Below are 25979 nucleotides of genomic sequence, written 5' to 3' on the forward strand. Positions count from 1 at the left end.
CTCTCTGTTTGACCAAGACAAAGCATGGACAAAGATCAGAGGCTGAACAAACATCACAATTTTATGACAATCCACCCATGTGTTGCTGTGTTTACTTTAGCTGTTGACTCAGGAAAAACTCACTGATATCCTTCAGCAGAAGGACAAACAATGTCCAGTACAGACCCAGGCTCCCTGCTGACTCTAAACAGCCTCTATATGCTTCCTTACAGCAGCACATAACCCCGTAACCAAGACAGTGTCATACTCTCCCTCTTCTCCACAGTGGAACACAGTTCCAGTGACTTGCTTTGCTCAAAAACCCCACAAGCCCCACAGCAACGTCCACTTTCACACACAGCAATGCCCGCTTTCAGCGCCTGTTCCTTTAAATGATAATGAGCCGTTGACTGTTCACCCCGACCCCGAGCGCACAGCAGTGAGCAGCAAGGAGCAAAAGCTCTGGTTTTTAGCCATTTTCGCTCGGTTCTCTTTCTTCTCTGTTCTCATTGTCTTTGTTTTTACTCAGTGCTCTTATTTCTCCATGCTCATTGTCTCTGTTTTGTTTTAACCTTGTCTTTGTGCTCTCACATTAACCCAAGCAAAATAATTGCAGTTTAAATTGCAGTGTCTGTACCAAGCCAAAAAGAATTCACAGTTAGATATTTTCCTAGATTATTCAGCTCTGTATTAATCCCTGCTGGTAATGTCACAATACCAATACCAATAAAACCAATGCATGTCAAAATGCTTTTATTTAAAAGGTTTTTTCCAGCAAAAAAACTTATTTTATTTATTTATTTATTTTGCTTGCTTTGTTTAATTTTGTGTCTAACCCAGTAGTCTAGCCCTTTAATGCCAGACATGTTGGAAGGTGGGAGCTTCTCCCTGATTGTCTGAAGAGCGAGGTGACCTCCCACAGACCCCTCCTGTATTCAAAGGCCTCAGTGGGATAAAGGCAGCTAGTGAAAGAAATCTAAGATTTGAAAACATTTTTATTGTCTTGATTATTGTTTGTTGAGCTTGTGGCTGCCAAATAAAACCGTTTGAGTCATGTCTCGTGCTGCGTGGGTCAGTTAGGTGCTGAAACTGAATGCGCTCTGGTCTGTGTTTGTCCCTCCCCCTTGGTTGCACATCACCATAACTTGGTCCCTGATTGGTCTACAGACTTTATTGACATGTCGTTGCAAAGCTTAAGCATCACAGGGATTATATTGTAATTATTTTTAGTAATTTTTTTTGTAAACGTTTCGCCAGTGCTCATTACACAAACATGAGGATTACTAACGAGAAGTCTGACAGAAAGACTCAAATTTGGTCTCGTTTTGAAGGGAACAGCCTAAAGTAAGCCCTGGTACACTTTGTACGTGAGTCGCTTCTGGGCTACTCAGACTTTGTGATGCAGCAGTTTTGTTTGGTCATCGGACTCAAACGCTGAATATTCCCATACGTAACTTTTTTTTTCTCAACCCGTCACAACAGGCCTGTTGCTCCTCCTGCCGACGTCATTCCTAATGTTGATGTTGTTGTATTAGCTTTCTCGGCTTATTATGGTGACCTTGTGTGGTCTGGGAGACCTGTGAATTCTTTCAGTAAGAAACAAGAACCATATCATTTTCAGAATTTTGGTATTGACTTGGTACCGAAGTATTGGTTCTTGTAACATCTTTAATCCATGCTACATCAGACACCATTTGGAGTGTGGAAGATTACACTTGGATGGTGGATAAGTGGATAATTTAGAATACCAATCAAACTGAATTAAGTAAAATAATGTTGGAAGAAAATGTTCAGACCTACTCCCCCCTCAAAAGTCTCCCTTTCTGGTCTCTTTTCCATGCTGTAGGGCCACTCTGTTTCCATAACACAACCACCTGAGCTTGTATCAGTTCATGTGTAAATTACTCTGACTGTGTAAGCATCAGAGACCACACAGCATTTATTTACTTTCCTCTCAAAACATTAAGAACACATTCTACAGGCAGAAACTACAGAATCCTCAACAAATAAATATGGAATCAACCTTTTTGACATGAAGTATGTCCTTCATGTCAAATGTTTGTTTGTATCACGGTATGTTTGTCTTTATCACGCTCTCCTGCTGGATCTGACACATTCAGGAATAAATATCCAGATATATTACCTTTAACAAAGAGCTGAGGTTAGTAAAGTGACAGTTATTATCGGGCAGTTCTGGACCGTGTTCACTTCTAGCTGCATACCATAATTTCCAGTGTGTTTATTCTAGAGATGCCACACACCACTGCTACAATCACACACTGCTCTCCTCACACTCTCTCTCTCTCTCTCTCTCTCTCTCTCACACACACACACACACACACACACACACATACAATCTCTCTGTTTGTTTCTACTCTATTTCTCTCTGCTTGTTTCTCTGCTGTTTCCTCCACTCCTTCCTGCCTTTTTCTCTCCCTCTGTTTCTAGCCCCTCTCCTTATTTATAGTGACTCTTCCACTCATTCATACTCTGCACTCTTTATCTTTGATTCTGGCGCCTCTCTCTCGCTCTCTCTCTCTGATTCTAGCCCCTCTTTCTACTGTCTCTTTTGTCTCCGTTTCTAAACTCTATATTTTTTTTATTTCTGCCTTTTTCTACTGTCTACAGCTAATGAGGACATGTTCTCTCTCTCTCTGTTCTTTATTTCTTAACACTCATTCTAATCTTCCACTCTTCCACCTTTTATTTCTATTCTATCCATCTTTTTACCATTCCTCCATTTCCTTCTTTCCACCCCCCTCCCCAACTTCTCTCTCTGCCCCTGCTCCCCCTCCCCCTCCACTGTATAGATGATATACTGTATGGATTATAACTGAAAGCTCCACCCGTTCTCTTTCTTTTTCTCCATCCTTCTCTGTTATAAATAGCTCTGAAAAATCCAGCTAAAGATGAGGGGTTTATGCTCAGAGCAAAGTTTATATCACACACTTCAGGAGTAGGGAAAGATTTTCATGAAGACTAAAGATATTTTGCAGGAAAAATCATAAACCTTATCATTTCTAAGAGTTTCTATTGGTCTTTTGGTCACAATTTTAACAGCAGCTAATATTTTTTAAATATGTGTCAAAAATGTGCCTAAATATGTGAAAACAAATGAAAGAACATATACTTCGTGCACTGTGTGTACAGACCTGGTACAGAAATGTGTGTGTGTGTGTGTGTGTGTGTGTATACCGGGGATATGTCACATTGTGGGGACTTCCCTTCAAATGTGAAGGTTAGGGGATATATTTTAAGTTTAGGGAGAGTTTACAGTTAATGTGTGTGTTCAGTCTTATTCTGTAACAGCATTAGAGCTTTACATTCTAAATTACTTTTCTTTTGTATCATTTTAATTGTTTGAATCTTTTGAATCATGTGTTTTCTTTTATTTCCAAATGTAAGTAATCTAAATGCCTTTTATGTATTTTTCTATTGCACTATTTTAATTGTTTTGAATGCCTTTTATTATTTTAAAGGATACATGCATGATTATGGGGAAACACTCTGTATTTGTTTAAGGGGGAACGGTACAGAGCAAATTCACCAGTGTTAAATCAACTCTATTAGTGTTAAATTAACACTGTTAGTGTAATAAATTAACACTCTCAGTTCTGTTCTTAGGTGGCTGATGCATAACGTGTCTGTAAGCTTTTATTCACTGTTTGAATTCATACAGAAACTATTTTGTAACTCGAGTTGTTTAGTTTTGTAGCACTTTCGGTAATGCAGTTAGCGAGTTTGGAAATATTTCCACCTTAAGTGATCCGAAACAGCAAAAATAACCTATAGCGCAGGAATAGAGCAACATTCTTTAAAGCATTTTAATTGGTGTTCGAATATGAAAGATGGTGTATTTAATTGGTGTATGAAAGATGCTCTATAAATAATCTTGCCTTGCCTTGGGTTAGTATTAGAGTAAATTTGAATTCATTTTGACATATAAACCCCAGAAAATGTCCGGAGAATCAGGTCTGAAGATTTTCCGTGTCGGAAGTGTTCTCACAGCTGGAAACGTTCTGGGTGGGTCAGGCAGGGTGTGCCGCCTGTGCAGCATGTGCAAGAGGCACGACAGAAAATCAGTGTAATTCTCTGGAACATTCCTGGCTCACACAAGGGTCACTCGGACATCACCCCGACGGTCTACCGGCCCTGGCAGGATAATCCCAGTAATGTCCGGTACAAATGTTATGGACATTTGTGTTCACACAGCTCCTCTTAGTAAAGTTCTGTGTTTCTGTGCACATGTGACAGAGTATTAAGTTTAGAGTAAACATTTAGAGTTCATGTTTAAAGGAACACTAGGCATGTTTTTCTCTTGGGCTCCATCAACAGCTGCAGTGTGCAATTCTCTTTTATCCAGAAGTCAAAGAGGGAGATGGGAAAGGAGGGACGTCAGGGGTGGATTCTTACCCTCCTGAAAAAGTTACACAGTGCATTTTCTGCTGTGCTGAACCCCGGAGTAGTAAAGACAGAGACACGATTCCCCATTTTACAACCCAAGGAAGCATGACAATGATTTTGAAGCTGTAATTGTAACATAAAAATACTACTTAATGTTACTTTAAGGCTAGGGTTATGTTTAATGTGAGGGTCAAGCTTATGCTTGCAGCAATAATGTATAAAGTACATGTAGGTCTCCACAAAATGAATAGGAGTCTATTAATTCAGTCCACAATGCATGAAAACACACTTGTGTGTGTGTGTGTGAGAGAATATCTGTGTGTATGACAATGTGAGTCCCATGGCAGTGTATCAAGAGGCAGTGAATAGAAGAATACAAACCCCAACCCCCACAGCATCTCACACACACACACACACACACACACACACACACACACACACACACACACACACACACACACACACACACACACACACACACACACACACACACACACACACACACACACACACACACACACACACACACACACACACACACACACACACACACACACACACACACACACACACACACACACACACACACACACACACACACACACACACACACACACACGTCATCATTTCTGGGGAAAGACAATCCATGCAGCCTGAGCAATCCACAGTTTCTACTCAGGCATTGTGAAGGAAAAGCCATTTTTTCCCCAAACAGAATTAAAATACACAGGAGGAGCTTCCAAAGACACATTACAGACAAATAAAACACACCCAAACAGAACAGAAACACACCAAGAGAGAACTAAAACACACCAAGACAGAACTATAACACACCCAAACAACTAAAGCACACCCAGACAGAACTAAGTCACACTTAAATAAAACTAAGATACACCTAGTCAGAACTGAAACACACCCAGAGAGAACTAAAACACCCCAAGAGAACTAAAACACCCCCAGAGAGAACTAAAACATAACTAAAACACAAACAAACAGCACTAAAATACACTCAGGCAGAACTACAACACACTCAGGCAGAACAGAAACACATTCAAACAGAAATAAAACACACCCAGTGAGAATTAAACACACCTAATGTCAGCTTAAATACATGAACAAACGAGACACACCTGAAACAGATAATGAGGGTAAAGGACAAAGAGGCGGAACAAAGGCGGGACAAGGGCGGAGACGTGGACGATAACAGACAAGGCCATGTGCTGAGAGAGCACATGGCGGGGAAAACAAACAGGACTGGGCCAGGATGTGACACACAAACAGAACTAAAACACTCCCAAAGAGAACTAAAACACACCCAAAAAGAAACAAGACACACCCAAACAGAAACAAAACACACCCAAACAGAAACAAAACACACCCAAAGAGAATTAAACACACCCAATGTCAGCTTAAATACATGAACAAACGAGACACACCTGAAACAGATAATGAGGGTAAAGGACAAAGAGGCCGAACAAAGGCGGGACAAGGGCGGAGACGTGGACGATAACAGACAAGGCCATGTGCTGAGAGAGCACATGGCGGGGAAAACAAACAGGACTGGGCCAAGATATGACACCCAAACAGAACTAAAACACTCCCAAACAGAACTAAAACACGCCCAAACAGAACTAAAACACACCCAAACAGAAATAAAACACACCCAAACAGAACTAAAACACACCCATCGAGAATTAAACACACCTAATGTCAGCTTAAATACATGAACAAACGAGACACACCTGAAACAGATAATGAGGGTAAAGGACAAAGAGGCCGAACAAAGGCGGGACAAGGGCGGAGACGTGGACGATAACAGACAAGGCCATGTGCTGAGAGAGCACATGGCGGGGAAAACAAACAGGACTGGGCCAGGATGTGACACACAAACAGAACTAAAACACTCCCAAAGAGAACTAAAACACACCCAAAAAGAAACAAGACACACCCAAACAGAAACAAAACACACCCAAACAGAAACAAAACACACCCAAACAGAACTAAAACACACCGAGTGAGAATTAAACACACCCAATGTCAGCTTAAATACATGAACAAACGAGACACACCTGAAACAGATAATGAGGGTAAAGGACAAAGAGGCGGAACAAAGGCGGGACAAGGGCGGAGACGTGGACGATAACAGACAAGGCCATGTGCTGAGAGAGCACATGGCGGGGAAAACAAACAGGACTGGGCCAAGATATGACACCCAAACAGAACTAAAACACTCCCAAACAGAACTAAAGCACACCCAAACAGAACTAAAACACACCCAAACAGAACTGAAACACACCCATCGAGAATTAAACACACCTAATGTCAGCTTAAATACATGAACAAACGAGACACACCTGAAACAGATAATGAGGGTAAAGGACAAAGAGGCCGAACAAAGGCGGGACAAGGGCGGAGACGTGGACGATAACAGACAAGGCCATGTGCTGAGAGAGCACATGGCGGGGAAAACAAACAGGACTGGGCCAGGATGTGACACACAAACAGAACTAAAACACTCCCAAAGAGAACTAAAACACACCCAAAAAGAAACAAGACACACCCAAACAGAAACAAAACACACCCAAACAGAACTAAAACACACCCAAACAGAACTGAAACACACCCATCGAGAATTAAACACACCTAATGTCAGCTTAAATACATGAACAAACGAGACACACCTGAAACAGATAATGAGGGTAAAGGACAAAGAGGCCGAACAAAGGCGGGACAAGGGCGGAGACGTGGACGATAACAGACAAGGCCATGTGCTGAGAGAGCACATGGCGGGGAAAACAAACAGGACTGGGCCAGGATGTGACACACAAACAGAACTAAAACACTCCCAAAGAGAACTAAAACACACCCAAAAAGAAACAAGACACACCCAAACAGAAACAAAACACACCCAAACAGAAACAAAACACACCCAAACAGAACTAAAACACACCGAGTGAGAATTAAACACAACCAATGTCAGCTTAAATACATGAACAAACGAGACACACCTGAAACAGATAATGAGGGTAAAGGACAAAGAGGCGGAACAAAGGCGGGACAAGGGCGGAGACGTGGACGATAACAGACAAGGCCATGTGCTGAGAGAGCACATGGCGGGGAAAACAAACAGGACTGGGCCAAGATATGACACCCAAACAGAACTAAAACACTCCCAAACAGAACTAAAACACACCCAAACAGAACTAAAACATACCCAAACAGAACTGAAACACACCCATCGAGAATTAAACACACCTAATGTCAGCTTAAATACATGAACAAACGAGACACACCTGACACAGATAATGAGGGTAAAGGACAAAGAGGCCGAACAAAGGCGGGACAAGGGCGGAGACGTGGACGATAACAGACAAGGCCATGTGCTGAGAGAGCACATGGCGGGGAAAACAAACAGGACTGGGCCAGGATGTGACACACAAACAGAACTAAAACACTCCCAAAGAGAACTAAAACACACCCAAAAAGAAACAAGACATACCCAAACAGAAACAAAACACACCCAAACAGAAACAAAACACACCCAAACAGAACTAAAACACACCGAGTGAGAATTAAACACACCCAATGTCAGCTTAAATACATGAACAAACGAGACACACCCAAACAGAACTAAAACACTCCCAAACAGAACTAAAACACACCCAAACAGAACTAAAACACACCCAAACAGAACTAAAACACACCCAAACAGAACTAAAACACACCCAAACAGAACTAAAACACACCCAAACAGAGCTGAAACACACCCAAACAGAACTGAAACACACCCATCGAGAATTAAACACACTCAAACAGAACTAAAACACTCAAAAAACAGAACTAAAACACACCCAGAGAGAACTAAAACACACCCAGAGAGAACTAAAACATATCCAGCGAGAATTAAACACACCCAAAAAGAACTAAAACACACCCAGAGAACTAAAACACACCCAGAGAGAACTAAAACACACCCACGCAGAACTAAAACACACCCACGCAGAACTAAAACACACCCACGCAGATCTACAGTGAACCCAGACAGAGCAATAAAACACACTCAAACCAAACTAAATACACCCAGAGAGAACTGAAACAAACCAAACAGAACTAAAACATACTCAAACAGAACTAAAACACATCCAGCGAGAATTAAACACACCCAAACAGAACTAAAACACACCCAAACAGAACTAAAACACACCCAAACAGAACCAAAACACTCCCAAAGAGAACTAAAACACACCCAAAAAGAAACAAGACACACCCAAACAGAACTAAAACACACCGAGTGAGAATTAAACACACCCAATGTCAGCTTAAATACATGAACAAACGAGACACACGTGAAACAGATAATGAGGGTAAAGGACAAAGAGGCGGAACAAAGGCGGAACAAGGGCGGAGACGTGGACGATAACAGACAAGGCCATGTGCTGAGAGAGCACATGGCGGGGAAAACAAACAGGACTGGGCCAAGATATGACACCCAAACAGAACTAAAACACTCCCAAACAGAACTAAAACACTCCCAAACAGAACTAAAACACTCCCAAACAGAACTAAAACACTCCCAAACAGAACTAAAACACACCCAAACAGAACTAAAACACACCCAAACAGAACTAAAACACACTCAAAAAACAGAACTAAAACACTCAAAAAACAGAACTAAAACACTCAAAAAACAGAACTAAAACACTCAAAAAACAGAACTAAAACACACCCAGAGAGAACTAAAACACACCCAGAGAGAACTAAAACACACCCAAAAAAAAACTAAAACACACCCAGAGAGAACTAAAACACACCCAGAGAGAACTAAAACACACCCACGCAGAACTAAAACACACCCACGCAGATCTACAGTGAACCCAGACAGAGCAATAAAACACACTCAAACCAAACTAAATACACCCAGAGAGAACTGAAACAAACCAAACAGAACTAAAACATACTCAAACAGAACTAAAACACATCCAGCGAGAATTAAGCACACCCAAACAGAACCAAGACACACCCAAACAGAACTAAAACACTTCCAAACTGAGCCAAAAAACACCCAAACAGAGCCAAAACACACCCAAACAGAACTAAAACACACACAGGAAGAACTACAGTGAACCCAGACAGAGCTAAAACACACTCAAACCAAACTAAATACACTCAGAGAGAACTGAAACACACCCAAACAGAACTAAAACACACCCAAACAGAGCTAAAACACACCCAGCGAGAATTAAACACACCCAATGTCAGCTTAAATACATGAACAAACGAGACACACCTGAAACAGATAATGAGGGTAAAGGACAAAGAGGCGGAACAAAGGCGGGACAAGGGCGGAGACGTGGACGATAACAGACAGGGCCATGTGCTGAGAGAGCACATGGCGGGGAAAACAAACAGGACTGGGCCAGGATGTGACACCCAAACAGAACTAAAACACACCCAAACAGAACTAAAACATACTCAAACAGAACTAAAACACATCCAGCGAGAATTAAACACACCCAAACAGAACTAAAACACACCCAAACAGAACCAAAACACTCCCAAAGAGAACTAAAACACACCCAAAAAGAAACAAAACACACCCAAAAAGAAACAAAACACACCCAAACAGAAACAAAACACACCCAAACAGAAACAAAACATACCCAAACAGAAACAAAACATACCCAAACAGAACTAAAACACACCCAGTGAGAATTAAACACACCCAATGTCAGCTTAAATACATAAAGGACAAAGAGGCGGAACAAAGACGGGACAAGGGCGGAGACGTGGACGATAACAGACAAGGCCATGTGCTGAGAGAGCACATGGCGGGGAAAACAAACAGGACTGGGCCAGGATGTGACACCCAAACAGAACTAAAGCATACTCAAACAGAACTGAAACACACCCATCGAGAATTAAACACACACAGAGAGAACTAAAACACACCCAGAGAGAACTAAAACACACCCAGAGAGAACTAAAACACACCCAAACAGAACCAAAACACACCCAAACAGAACCAAAACACACCCAAACAGAACCAAAACACACCCAAACAGAACCAAAACACACCCAAGCAGAACCCAAACACACCCAAACAGAGCTAAAACACACCCAAACAGAGCTAAAACACACCCAGAAAGAACTACAGTGAACCCAGACAGAGCTAAAACACACTCAAACCAAACTAAATACACCCAGCGAGAACTACAGTGAACCCAAACAGAACTAAAACACACCCAAACAGAGCTAAAACACACCCAATGTCAGCTTAAATACATGAACAAACGAGACACACCTGAAACAGATAATGAGGGTAAAGGACAAAGAGGCGGGACAAGGGCGGAGACGTGGACGATAACAGACAGGGCCATGTGCTGAGAGAGCACATGGCGGGGAAAACAAACAGGACTGGGCCAGGATGTGACACCCAAACAGAACTAAAACACACCCAAACAGAACTAAAACATACTCAAACAGAACCAAACATACTCAAACAGAACTAAAACACATCCAGCGAGAATTAAACACACCCAAACAGAACTAAAACACACCCAAACAGAACCAAAACACACTCAAACAGAACCAAAACACACCCAAACAGAACCAAGACACACCAAAACAGAACTAAGACACACCCAAACAGAACTAAGACACACCCAAACAGAACTAAGACACACCCAAACAGAGCTAAAACATACTCAAACAGGACTAAAACACACCCAGCGAGAATTAAACACACCCAAACAGAAATAAAACATACTCAAACAGAACTAAAATACACCCAGCGAGAATTAAACACACCCAAACAGAACAAAAACACACCCAGAAAGAACTACAGTGAACCCAGACAGAGCAATAAAACTCACTCAAACCAAACTAAATACACCCAGAGAGAACTGAAACAAACCAAACAGAACTAAAACATACTCAAACAGAACTAAAACACATCCAGCGAGAATTAAACACACCCAAACAGAACTAAAACACACCCAAACAGAACTAAAACACACCCAAACAGAACTAAAACACACCCAAACAGAACCAAAACACTCCCAAAGAGAACTAAAACACACCCAAAAAGAAACAAGACACACCCAAACAGAACTAAAACACACCGAGTGAGAATTAAACACACCCAATGTCAGCTTAAATATATGAACAAACGAGACACACCTGAAACAGATAATGAGGGTAAAGGACAAAGAGGCAGAACAAAGGCAGGACAAGGGCGGAGACGTGGACACCCAAACAGAACGAAAACACTCCCAAACAGAACGAAAACACTCCCAAACAGAACTAAAACACTCCCAAACAGAACTAAAACACTCCCAAACAGAACTAAAACACACCCAAACAAAAATAAAACATACTCAAACAGAACTAAAACACACCCATCGAGAATTAAACACACCCAAACAGAACAAAAACACTAAAAAAACAGAAATAAAACATACCCAAACAGAACCAAAACACACCCAAACAGAACTAAAGCACACCCAAACAGAACTAAAACACACCCAAACAAAAATAAAACATACTCAAACAGAACTAAAACACACCCATCGAGAATTAAACACACCCAAACAGAACTAAAACACTAAAAAAACAGAAATAAAACACACCTAAACAGAAATAAAACACACCCAAACAGAACTAAAACACACCCAAAAAGAACCAAAACACTCCCAAACAGAACTAAAACACACCCAAACAGAAATAAAACATACTATAACAGAACTAAAACACACCCAGCGAGAATTAAACACACCGAAACAGAACTAAAACACACCCAGAGAGAACTAAAACACACCCAAACAGAACTAAAACACACCCAAACAGAACTAAAACACACCCAAAAAGAACCAAAACACTCCCAAACAGAACTAAAACACACCCAAACAGAAATAAAACATACTATAACAGAACTAAAACACACCCAGCGAGAATTAAACACACCGAAACAGAACTAAAACACACCCAGAGAGAACTAAAACACACACAAACAGAACTAAAACACACCCAAACAGAACTAAAACACACCCACGCAGAACTAAAACACACCCAGAAAGAACTACAGTGAACCCAGACAGAGCTATAACACACTCAAACCAAACTAAATACACTCAGAGAGAACTGAAACACACCCAAACAGAACTGAAACACACCCAAACAGAACTAAAACACACCCAGCGAGAATTAAACACACCCAATGTCAGCTTAAATACATGAACAAACGAGACACACCTGAAACAGATAATTACGGTAAAGGATAAAGAGGCGGAACAAAAGCAGGACAAGGGCGGAGACGTGGACGATAACAGACAGGGCCATGTGCTGAGAGAGCACATGGCGGGGAAAACAAACAGGACTGGGCCAGGATGTGACACCCAAACAGAACGAAAACACTCCCAAACAGAACGAAAACACTCCCAAACAGAACTAAAACACTCCCAAACAGAACTAAAACACACCCAAACAAAAATAAAACATACTCAAACAGAACTAAAACACACCCATCGAGAATTAAACACACCCAAACAGAACTAAAACACTAAAAAAACAGAAATAAAACACACCCAAACAGAAATAAAACAGACCCAAAAAGAACCAAAACACTCCCAAACAGAACTAAAACACACCCAAACAGAAATAAAACATACTATAACAGAACTATAACACACCCAGCGAGAATTAAACACACCGAAACAGAACTAAAACACCCCCAGAGAGAACTAAAACACACCCAAACAGAGCTAAAACACACCCAAACAGAACTAAAACACACCCACGCAGAACTAAAACACACCCAGAAAGAACTACAGTGAACCCAGACAGAGCTATAACACACTCAAACCAAACTAAATACACTCAGAGAGAACTGAAACACACCCAAACAAAACTGAAACACACCCAAACAGAACTAAAACACACCCAGCGAGAATTAAACACACCCAATGTCAGCTTAAATACATGAACAAACGAGACACACCTGAAACAGATAATTAGGGTAAAGGACAAAGAGGCGGAACAAAGGCAGGACAAGGGCGGAGACGTGGACGATAACAGACAGGGCCATGTGCTGAGAGAGCACATGGCAGGGAAAACAAACAGGACTGGGCCAGGATGTGACACCCAAACAGAACTAAAACACTCCCAAACTGAACTAAAACACACCCAAACAGAACTAAAACACACCCAAAAAGAAACAAAACACACCCAAACAGAATTAAAACACCCCCAAACAGAACTAAAACACACCCAAACATAAATAAAACACACCCAAACAGAACTAAAACACACCCAAACAGAAATAAAACATACTCAAACAGAACTAAAACACATCCAGCGAGAATTAAACACATCCAAACAGATCTAAAACACCCAGCGAGAATTAAGCACACCCAAACAGAACTAAAACACTCCCAAACAGAACTAAAACACACCCAGAGAGAACTAAAACACATCCAAAAGAGAACTAAAACACATCCAAACAGAACTAAAACACACCCGAACAGAACCAAAACACACCCAAACAGAACTAAAACACTCCCAAACAGAACTAAAACACACTCAAACAGAACTAAAACACACAAAAACAGAACTAAAACACACCCAAACAGAGCTAAAACACACCCAAACAGAACTAAAACACACCCAAACAGAAATAAAACACACCCAAACAGAAATAAAACACACCCAAAAAGAACCAAAACACTCCCAAACAGAACTAAAACACATCCAAACAGAACTAAAACACTCCCAAACATAACTAAAACACTCCCAAACATAACTAAAACACACTCAAATAGAACTAAAACACACCCAAACAGAGCTAAAACACACCCAAACAGAACTAAAACACACCCAAAAAGAACTAAAACACACTCAAACAGAACTAAAACACACCCAGCGAGAATTAAACACATCCAAACAGAACTAAAACACACCCAGCGAGAATTAAACACACCCAAACAGAACTAAAACACTCCCAAACAGAACTAAAACACACCCAGAGAGAACTAAAACACACCCAAACAGAACTAAAACATACTCAAACAGAACTAAAACACACCCAAACAGAACTAAAACACTCCCAAACAGAAATAAAACACACCCAAACAGAACTAAAACACACCCAAACAGAATTAAAACAAACCCAGAGAGAACAAAAACACACCCAAAAAGAACTAAAACACACCCAAACAGAACTAAAACAGACCCAGAGAGAACAAAAACACACCCAAACAGAACTAAAACACACCCAGGAAGAATTAAACACACCCAAACAGAACTAAAACACTCCCAAACAGAACTAAATCACACCCAGAGAGAACTAAAACACACCTAAACAGAACTAAAACACATCCAAACAGAACTAAAACACACCCAGCGAGAATTAAACACACCCAAACAGAACTAAAACACTCCCAAAAAGAACTAAAACACACCCAGAGAGAACTAAAACACACCCAAACAGAACTAAAACACATCCAAACAGAACTAAAACACATCCAAAAAGAACTAAAACAAACCCAAACAGAACTAAATCACACCCAGAGAGAACTAAAACACACCCAAACAGAACTAAAACACACACAAACAGAACTAAAGCACACCCAGAGAGAACTAAAACACACCCAAACAGAACTAAAACACACCCAGAGAGAACTAAAACACACCCAAACAGAACTAAAACACTCCCAAAAAGAACTAAAACACACCCAGAGAGAACTAAAACACACCCAAACAGAACTAAAACACTCCCAAAAAGAACTAAAACACACCCAAACAGAACTAAAACACACCCAAACAGAACTAAAACACATCCAAACAGAACTAAAACACACACAAATAGAACTAAAGCACATCCAGAGAGAACTAAAACACACCCAAACAGAACTAAAACACACCCAGCGAGAATTAAACACATCCAAACAAAACTAAAACACTCCCAAACAGAACTAAAACACATCCAAACAGAACTAAAACACACCCAAACAAAACTAAAACACTTCCAAACAGAACTAAAACACACCCAAACAGAACTAAAAAAAAACCCAAACAGAACTAAATCACACCCAGAGAGAACTAAAACACACCCAAACAGAATCAAAACACACCCAGAGAGAACTAAATCACACCCAAACAGAATTAAAACACACCCAAACAGAACTAAAACACACCCAAACAGAACTAAAACACACTCAAACAGAACTAAAACACACCAAAACAGAACTAAAACACACCCAAACAGAACTAAAACACACCCAAACAGAACTAAAACACACTCAAACAGAACTAAAACACACCCAAACAGAACTAAAACACACCCAAACAGAACTGAAACACTCCCAAACAGAACTAAAACACACCCAGAGAGAACTAAAACACACCCAAACAGAACTAAAACAAACCCAGGGAGAACAAAAACACACCCAAACAGAACTAAAACACACCCAAACAGAACTAAAACACACCCAAACAAAACTAAAACATACTCAAACAGAACTAAAACACTCCCAAACAGAACTAAAACACATCCAAACAGAACTAAAACAAACCCAAACAGAACTAAAGCACACCCAGAGAGAACTAAAACACACCCAAACAGAACTAAAACCCACCCAGCGAGAATTAAACACATCCAAACAGAACTAAAACACTCCCAAACAGAACTAAAACACACCCAAACAGAACTAAAACACATCCAAACAGAACTAAAACACACCCAAACAGAACTAAAAAAAAACCCAAACAGAACTAAAAAAAACCCAAACAGAACTAAATCACACCCAAACAGAAACAAAACACACCCAGAGAGAACTAAAACACACCCAGAGAGAACTAAAACACACCCAAACAGAACTAAAACACACCCAAACAGAACTAAAACACTCCCAAACAGAACTAAAACACACTCAAACAGAACTAAAACACACCAAAACAGAACTAAAACACACCCAAACAGAGCTAAACACACCCAAACAGAACTAAAACACACCCAGTGAGAATTAAACACATCCAAACAGAACTAAAACACCCAGCGAGAATTAAACACTCCCAAACAGAACTAAAACACACCCAGACAGAACTAAAACACACCCAAACAGAACTAAAACACACCCAGAAAGAACTAAAACACACCCAAACAAAACTAAAACACTCCCAAACAGAAATAAAACACACCCAGAGAGAACTAAAACACACCCAGAGAGAACTAAAACACACCCAAACAGAACTAAAACACACCCAGCGAGGAATTAAACACACCCAAACAGAACTAAAACACTCCCAAACAGAACTAAAACACACCCAGAGAGAACTAAAACACACCCAAACAGAACTAAAACATACTCAAACAGAACTAAAACACACCCAAACAGAACTAAAACACTCCCAAACAGAACTAAAACACACCCAAACAGAAATAAAGCACACCCAAACAGAACTAAAACATACTCAAACAGAACTAAAACACACCCAAACAGAACTAAAACACTCCCAAACAGAACTAAAACACACCCAAACAGAAATAAAGCACACCCAAACAGAACTAAAACACCCAAACAGAACTAAAACAAACCCAGAGAGAACAAAAGCACACCCAAACAGAACTTAAACACTCCCAAACAGAACTAAAACACACCCAGAGAGAACTAAAACACACCCAGCGAGAATTAAACACACCCAAACAGAACTAAAACACTCCCAAACAGAACTAAAACACACCCAGAGAGAACTAAAACACACCCAAACAGAACTAAAACACATCCAAACAGAACTAAAACACACACAAATAGAACTAAAGCACATCCAGAGAGAACTAAAACACACCCAAACAGAACTAAAACACACCCAGCGAGAATTAAACACATCCAAACAAAACTAAAACACTAAAAACGTTTTATATATATAGTACTGCTTTAAAATAAGACTAATATTATAAAGGTGTTTTATAAACCTTTTTATACTAAAACACACCCAGAGAGAACTAAAACACACCCAAACAGAACTAAAACACATCCAAACAGAACTAAAACACACACAAATAGAACTAAAGCACACCCAAACAGAACTAAAACACACCCAAACAGAACTAAAACACACCCAGCGAGAATTAAACACATCCAAACAAAACTAAAACACTCCCAAACAGAACTAAAACACATCCAAACAGAACTAAAACACACCCAAACAAAACTAAAACACTTCCAAACAGAACTAAAACACACCCAAACAGAACTAAAAAAAACCCAAACAGAACTAAATCACACCCAGAGAGAACTAAAACACACCCAAACAGAATCAAAACAAACCCAGAGAGAACTAAATCACACCCAAACAGAATTAAAACACACCCAAACAGAACTAAAACACACCCAAACAGAACTAAAACACACTCAAACAGAACTAAAACACACCAAAACAGAACTAAAACACACCCAAACAGAACTAAAACACACCCAAACAGAACTAAAACACACTCAAACAGAACTAAAACACACCCAAACAGAACTAAAACACACCCAAACAGAACTGAAACACTCCCAAACAGAACTAAAACACACCCAGAGAGAACTAAAACACACCCAAACAGAACTAAAACAAACCCAGAGAGAACAAAAACACACCCAAACAGAACTAAAACACACCCAAACAGAACTAAAACACACCCAAACAAAACTAAAACATACTCAAACAGAACTAAAACACTCCCAAACAGAACTAAAACACATCCAAACAGAACTAAAACAAACCCAAACAGAACTAAAGCACACCCAGAGAGAACTAAAACACACCCAAACAGAACTAAAACCCACCCAGCGAGAATTAAACACATCCAAACAGAACTAAAACACTCCCAAACAGAACTAAAACACACCCAAACAGAACTAAAACACATCCAAACAGAACTAAAACACACCCAAACAGAACTAAAAAAAAACCCAAACAGAACTAAAAAAAACCCAAACAGAACTAAATCACACCCAAACAGAAACAAAACACACCCAGAGAGAACTAAAACACACCCAGAGAGAACTAAAACACACCCAAACAGAACTAAAACACACCCAAACAGAACTAAAACACTCCCAAACAGAACTAAAACACACTCAAACAGAACTAAAACACACCAAAACAGAACTAAAACACACCCAAACAGAGCTAAACACACCCAAACAGAACTAAAACACACCCAGTGAGAATTAAACACATCCAAACAGAACTAAAACACCCAGCGAGAATTAAACACTCCCAAACAGAACTAAAACACACCCAGACAGAACTAAAACACACCCAAACAGAACTAAAACACACCCAGAAAGAACTAAAACACACCCAAACAAAACTAAAACACTCCCAAACAGAAATAAAACACACCCAGAGAGAACTAAAACACACCCAGAGAGAACTAAAACACACCCAAACAGAACTAAAACACACCCAGCGAGGAATTAAACACACCCAAACAGAACTAAAACACTCCCAAACAGAACTAAAACACACCCAGAGAGAACTAAAACACACCCAAACAGAACTAAAACATACTCAAACAGAACTAAAACACACCCAAACAGAACTAAAACACTCCCAAACAGAACTAAAACACACCCAAACAGAAATAAAGCACACCCAAACAGAACTAAAACATACTCAAACAGAACTAAAACACACCCAAACAGAACTAAAACACTCCCAAACAGAACTAAAACACACCCAAACAGAAATAAAGCACACCCAAACAGAACTAAAACACCCAAACAGAACTAAAACAAACCCAGAGAGAACAAAAGCACACCCAAACAGAACTTAAACACTCCCAAACAGAACTAAAACACACCCAGAGAGAACTAAAACACACCCAGTGAGAATTAAACACACCCAAACAGAACTAAAACACTCCCAAACAGAACTAAAACACACCCAGAGAGAACTAAAACACACCCAAACAGAACTAAAACACACCCAAACAGAACTAAAACAAACCCAAACAGAACTAAATCACACCCAGAGAGAACTAAAACACACCCAAACAGAACTAAAACACAGAGAGAATTAAAACACTCCCAAACAGAACTAAAACACATCCAAACAGAACTAAAACACACCCAAACAGAACTAAAACACATCCAAACAGAACTAAAACACACCCAAACAGAACTAAAACACACCCAGAGAGAACTAAAACACACCCAAACAGAACTAAAACACACCCAGCGAGAATTAAACACACCCGAACAGAACTAAAACACTCCCAAACAGAACTAAAACACATCCAAACAGAACTAAAACACACCCAAACAGAACTAAAACACATCCAAACAGAACTAAAACACACCCAAACAGAACTAAAACACATCCAAACAGAACTAAAACACACCCAAACAGAACTAAAACACATCCAAACAGAACTAAAACACATCCAAACAGAACTAAAACACACCCAAACAGAACTAAAAAAACCCAAACAGAACTAAATCACACCCAGAGAGAACTAAAACACACTCAAACAGAACTAAAACACACCCAGAGATACCACTGCAGGGTCCCTACCCGACTCTACTTCCTGCTTCTCCATCATGTAAATCTGGTCCTCGTCCTGGGAGAGGATTATTTTTTAGTCCCTGTTCTCTCGTGGTTCAGAGCGAGCTGAGTAGGGACTAAACCATTATATGTAAACCTTGCAGAGCGCTAATTGTCCAGAGAGAGTCCTCAGTCTTCACTAGCACAAACTCTCCATCTCTAAAATCTCCAGCTGTAGCAGAGATCACATTTGTTTTTATCCGACTCACAACAGCAGCCCGTAAAATTACACTGTGGTTTTAAATGTTCAAACGCTCCTTGGATCGGTGGTTGACAAAAGAGTCCAGTGAGAGCTGGACACTGCAAGAAGGAAGGAACAAACTGTACTGATCTGTCTGAACTGATGACTGAGATAACTGAGTGTTCAGTCCCAAACAACACCAACAACACGCCAATACACGATGAGTAAATGTTTAACATTACCGCTGCTGCCGTTGTAATTTCCAAATCCTGCTGTTCCCATTAGAGACGGGGTTTTGAGACATTTTGGAGGGGGAGCTGTGGGAGTGGAAAACCAACCAGTATCCAGAAAAGAGAGCCGAGTAGAGAAGATATCATGCAGTGGAAAATATCCAAGAAATATCATTGTAGTGCTGGACATGAAGCAGGGGGTTGGTTACCTACTCTTCTCCAAAAGTTACATAGTGTTACATACTAAGTTGTTATTATTTATATAGTACACTATTATTTCTATTTCAGCTCAGTGGACCTTCACCATGATTTTGAAGCTGTAATTTTAAGGTAAAAATACTACCTAGAGTTGCTTTAAATTACCAGGGACTAACTCCCATTACAGTGATCAGTAAAAATTTAATCAGTAAAGTTGAGCTTCTGAGAGAAAAGCAGCTTCTGAAACATTCTGTTATTTTTCTAGCAGGGCATTCATTCGATTGCAATATTTTTTAATGTATATTTCAATGTAAAGTACACCAAAAGTATTTTCATTTCCTGTTTATTCACCAAAAAAACACAGGGGGCTCCCCCAATAAATCCCGGCCGTCTCCGCCCCTGGACAAAAGTTACATCAATAAACACACTTCAATAATTTACTGATTGCAAGAAACATAGTCATCACGTTATTGAACATTGTTATCAAACGTCACAGACTGTCCTCACACATTGTATTTAAGTTATATAAAAACCCACACATACGCACAAGCAGGCACACACACTCCATCCATCTTTCCCTTGGAGTGAGTGTGTGTAAGTTCTGCAGAAACTTTCCTTAGAACAGAGACAGAGTGCTTTAATGAGGATTAACTCACAGTGAAAGCTGATAACTGCAGTGAAGCTGAGTAAATTGTGTGTTAACACAACGATGTGAATATTTGGAAAGTGCTTTTATATTATGTGCTTGCATTATATTTAATTTAATTATAATTTATATTAGGGCTGGACCATAATTCAATATCGATAAATATCACAATACAAAAGATTTTTCAATAACAATGATATGATTTTAAACACATTTTTAATATTTCAATATACAGCATCTGTCACTGACGGTATTTATTGATGCCTGATGATAATTACAGAGTACTGCCTTCAGTTCACTGTCCTCAATTTTAAATTTAGTTTAAAAATATCAATATTGACACAGCCAAGTAGTTTTTGTTTGATGGTGATGTCATGTTTGTTGTTAGTTCTTGGAAGTTTTTCAGTGAATTTTATACTGTTCAAATTGGTATCAGAATTATATCGCATTGACAAAAGCTAGGAAATATATTGTGATATATATTTTGGCAGTATCGTCCAACCCTATTTTACATGCTTTTATTTATGTCTATCTATGTCTAATCATATATAGTATATAATACTATACATTTTATATATATAGTACTGCTTTAAAATAAGACTAATATTATAAAGGTGTTTTATAAACCTTTTTATTACATGGTTATTAATAAGGTTGTAAAAACCTTAAAGGAATCATTTGTAACACAGAGGAAGGAAGTGCGACAGTGACCTATTTTTTGTCTAATATTTAAAATGTCAGAACTTACTGAAAATGTCAAGGTAAAGAATAAACTAACACCTGAGAATGTGAATGAATCATTTCACATTTTAAAGCCCACACCACATTATCACTGATGTATAAAAAGACATTCTGTTGGTGGTTAATTCATTAAAGGGTTAAAATTATTAACAAATATGTGCTGGAGCTGACAGTGTTAATGTCGACAATGTCGTTAATGATGGAGAAGACAAAGTCTGCTCAGTATCCGGCAAGATCTGAGGGTTAACTTTGTCGACTGATGTGGGTTCATTATTTAGCAAACAACAGGTCACTGTTGCCCTTTCTGTCTATGGGTTATAACCGATTATTAATGACTATTAATGTAATAACAAAATAATTATTGCTTATGTTAATGCTTATAGTTGTATAATATATATACAAATATAAAAACATAGGAGCAATAATGAACACTGTATTTTATGTAAATGCAAAATTTTATTCACTTATACTTTTGTAAAAACAGATTTTTATAAAAGCAGTGATTGGATTGTTCTGCAATGGTTCAGTTATTTCTACTTTTAAAATAAAAAATTCCAGGTTTATTTAAAATCCATTTACAGTCTAAATCTCACATCACGTTAAAGTCCTGAAGCTTTTTAATTCTTCATTTCATCCTATTTCATTTCATATTATACTTTTATAATTTTAATTAAATTAAATTAAAATTGTTTACATTTATTTTATCACATATTTAAATTTAATTTGACTTAATGTTTCACTGGAATATGAATGGCTTAGGATGTAATTTTTAAAAGGATTTTTCCATTTAATGATATTCTAGATATAATAATAGATATAATAATAATAATAATAATAATAATAATAATTTACATTTTTTCACCTTCATAAGTTATTATTTTTTGTTGTTATACCATAGTTCACTTTTACTTCAGCAAATTTTAAATGAAATATTTCATCTTCATATTAGACTAACAGTATATATAATAGAGAATAAAAGTCTTACTTTGTGTAAAGTATTGTAAAGTGAGAGTTTCCCTATATAATATTTTTTAACTCAATTTATTTATATTTGTAATTGTTTATGAATAGAATTTGTAAAAAGAAAAGAAAAGAATTAAACATAGATTTTCGCATTACACTCTTTAAATATGTCCCAAGCTGAACTGACTTACACTCAATTTAAATTAACATTGTGATCGTACTGTGATATTATGGCCTATTGTTTTTTTTTATTGATTTGTCTACAACATACATATAATATCACATATAATAAATATCTTACCATATTAAATAATATTTCACCTCTTGGGCTTTCTGAATCTTATATATATATATAATAGAAATGGAATTAATTATTTATTTTATATATTTATATTAGTTGATAGTTGAGCTAATTTTTTAATCGAAAAAAAAGCAGTAAAACACCTGGAACCTAATGAATGGACCAGAGTATGTGCTGTGACACACTGTTTACTGCACTTTAATGAGAAGAATTCAGTTATTCTATATTTAAAATAATCACTTGTTTGTGTACCGATAATACTACGATCCTCCCTAATGTTCGGATTAACGTTGCTTTAATAATCTGAACTTTTAGATTGATAAATAAGATGGTATAACTGCATTGATTACTGATTATTGTTTTTTTATAATGAATCCTTGAATATAATCTGTTTTTGAGCGTGTTACACATGCATTTAACTCTCTTCTGAGTTTCTGAGTTTAAATAACAGCTGACCTGGGCTTGACTGACAAAGACTGACCACAGGTCAGTCGGAATGAGGTGAGAGGTCTGTAATGAGAGTCTTACCTTGGTGCAGTACTGGGAGTAGTGAGAGTTTCTGGCTGGGTCTGTGGCCGAGGGCTCGGGGGGATAAAACCTCACATCCATCTCCGAGAAGGCATCCACCAAACTCCGGACTCAAACCTGGCAACTTCCCTAAACACTACAGCTTCTGGTGGCGCTTAGAACACAACGACGAAACAAAACGACTGATACAAAAAAAAAAAAAAACCGCCGAGAGAGAGAGAGAGAGAGAGAGAGGTGGGGGAGCAGAAACAAACCTCACTTTCTCCACAGCTCACATCCGCTCGCGGTTTGGGCAAGAAGCGAAGAAGAGAGAAGAGAACAAGAAAGAGGAAAACAAAAGAGGAGAGAGAGAGAGAGAGAGAGAGAGAGAGAGGGAGGGAAGACGAGGGAACAAGTGCGCAGGTTTGTTGTAGTGAAAGAGAGAGAGACAAAACCTTGGTGGTGCTCTCAGCTCTCTCTCTGCTCACACTGACTCCCTCAGTTTGTGTGTGTGTGAATGAGACACACATTCACACACACACACACAATAGGCTCTCAGCTCTCCTGTATTTCCACCAGCTACACACAGGGGGCGCGCTAGTCAACATCAATCCTATCGAAGGGCAACTCCACCGATTTCCAACGTTGATTTTGAGCGTGCGAGAGAGGTTGCTGTTACAGTCTGGTTCCATTCACCGCCAATGTGAACAGTCCTGACTTTCTTTATAATGCATCTAATAAAAGCTGGAGTGGGTAATTTATTATGAAGATGAGCTTTGCTCTTGGTTTTGAAATTCTCATTATACCCCAATAGCAATCAATCAAATAATCAAACGCTTTTAGAATAAACAGAATACACATTTTATCCACCAGACTGTAAACAACCTCATTCTGGAGAGGCTACGACATGTAATAACAGCATAAGCAAAGACAATCTCTGTGTCCAAAACTGCCCTATTCACTAGTGCACTATTTTGGGGTTCCGCCATTTTCTAGTAGTGTCCAAAAACATAGTGAACAATTTTCAGTGCACACAAAAAATCCCACAGTGCACTGTAAAAGATAGTGTACATGGGACACTAGCGGATAGAGGATACCCATAATGCACTGCATTGTTTGGGAAAAACCTGCATGACTTAGTGTCCGAAATCGTTCACTATCCTCCTGAATTCTGTTCCCTATAATAGTGCACTTATAAAGTGAGTAATATAGGGAATAGTGAATAGGGAGCTATTTCAAACATAGAAAATGTCTCGCACACTGAATAACAAGCTTTACAGTCTTTGATAGATAACAAGCATCAAAAAATATTGTTTTAAAAGCTGGCTGGTCGAAGGTCACCATGAAATGGGGGAATGGACTAGAGAATGTAGTGTTATGATTAAAATAGTAGTGTAAAATAAACTGTGTAAATAAGCATTTAGACCATACCTTAGAGTAACCATAGAGTAACTAACGGCTTGTAAATGTAGAATTTAATAAAACAAGCTGCATGTCATGCAGTGCCTTACATACTGAGACATGTTTCTAAATATGAGCTCCACATATTGTTTATTTTAGTTGGTTATTCTCAGAACCAACTATTTTTGCTCTCCCTCAAACTCAGTGTTAACTTCAGAACTGTTTTGAGTAGCGATATTAAAAATGAGCCTACCCACCTGTCCCTCTGGGACACCTCCAGCAGTAGTCTGGCAGTGTGCAGTCGTGTACCCATCAGTACCTGCCCTCACTCATGTTTATGTGGCTGAAAGCCATCAAGTCCAGTGTCTAAAACAGAGTATTTGCTGTTGCTGGAGGATGGATTAAGTGTTGTGATGGTGGTGTTTTAGTGTGTGTTGTGCTGGTACAAATGGATCACACACAGCAGTGCTGCTCAGTAGGGGTCCTCACAATTTAGAAACAGGTACAAAGTATGCAGAGCAACTGATGGACTACAGTCTGTAACTACTGAGCACAACCGTGGACAGTGAAGCTAAGAGAGTGGACAGTGAATGTAGACCAAGGAGGTGGTCATAATGTTAAGGCTGATTCATGTATACCGCATTAAATAAGAAAGCTACGAATGATTAACGTATGTCTGATTATTGATCAAGTAAATAAAATAAAGCTAACAGATTAACTCTCTTTCTCTCTCTCTCTCTCTCTCTCTCTCTCTGCATCTCTCAAACAACCTCTCTCTCTCTTGTTTGAATCCAGTATTTGTTGTGTGCCCTGTGCAAATGTTCAATAAAAATTGAA

General features: G+C 38.9%; 1 protein-coding gene across 1 annotated transcript in view; it reads right to left on the reverse strand.

Annotated features, from left to right (window-relative positions):
- Positions 1-23843, reverse strand: part of tox (thymocyte selection-associated high mobility group box) — a 78726-nt gene extending 54883 nt beyond the window's left edge. Inside the window, exon 1 of the mRNA XM_066662335.1 lies at positions 23763-23843. Coding sequence (XP_066518432.1) covers positions 23763-23843 — 81 coding nt within the window. The remainder of the gene's footprint in view (positions 1-23762) is intronic.
- Positions 23844-25979: the final 2136 nt, after the last annotated feature.

Source organism: Hoplias malabaricus, chromosome 1 (assembly GCF_029633855.1).
Source record: "Hoplias malabaricus isolate fHopMal1 chromosome 1, fHopMal1.hap1, whole genome shotgun sequence".
Lineage (NCBI taxonomy): Eukaryota > Metazoa > Chordata > Actinopteri > Characiformes > Erythrinidae > Hoplias > Hoplias malabaricus.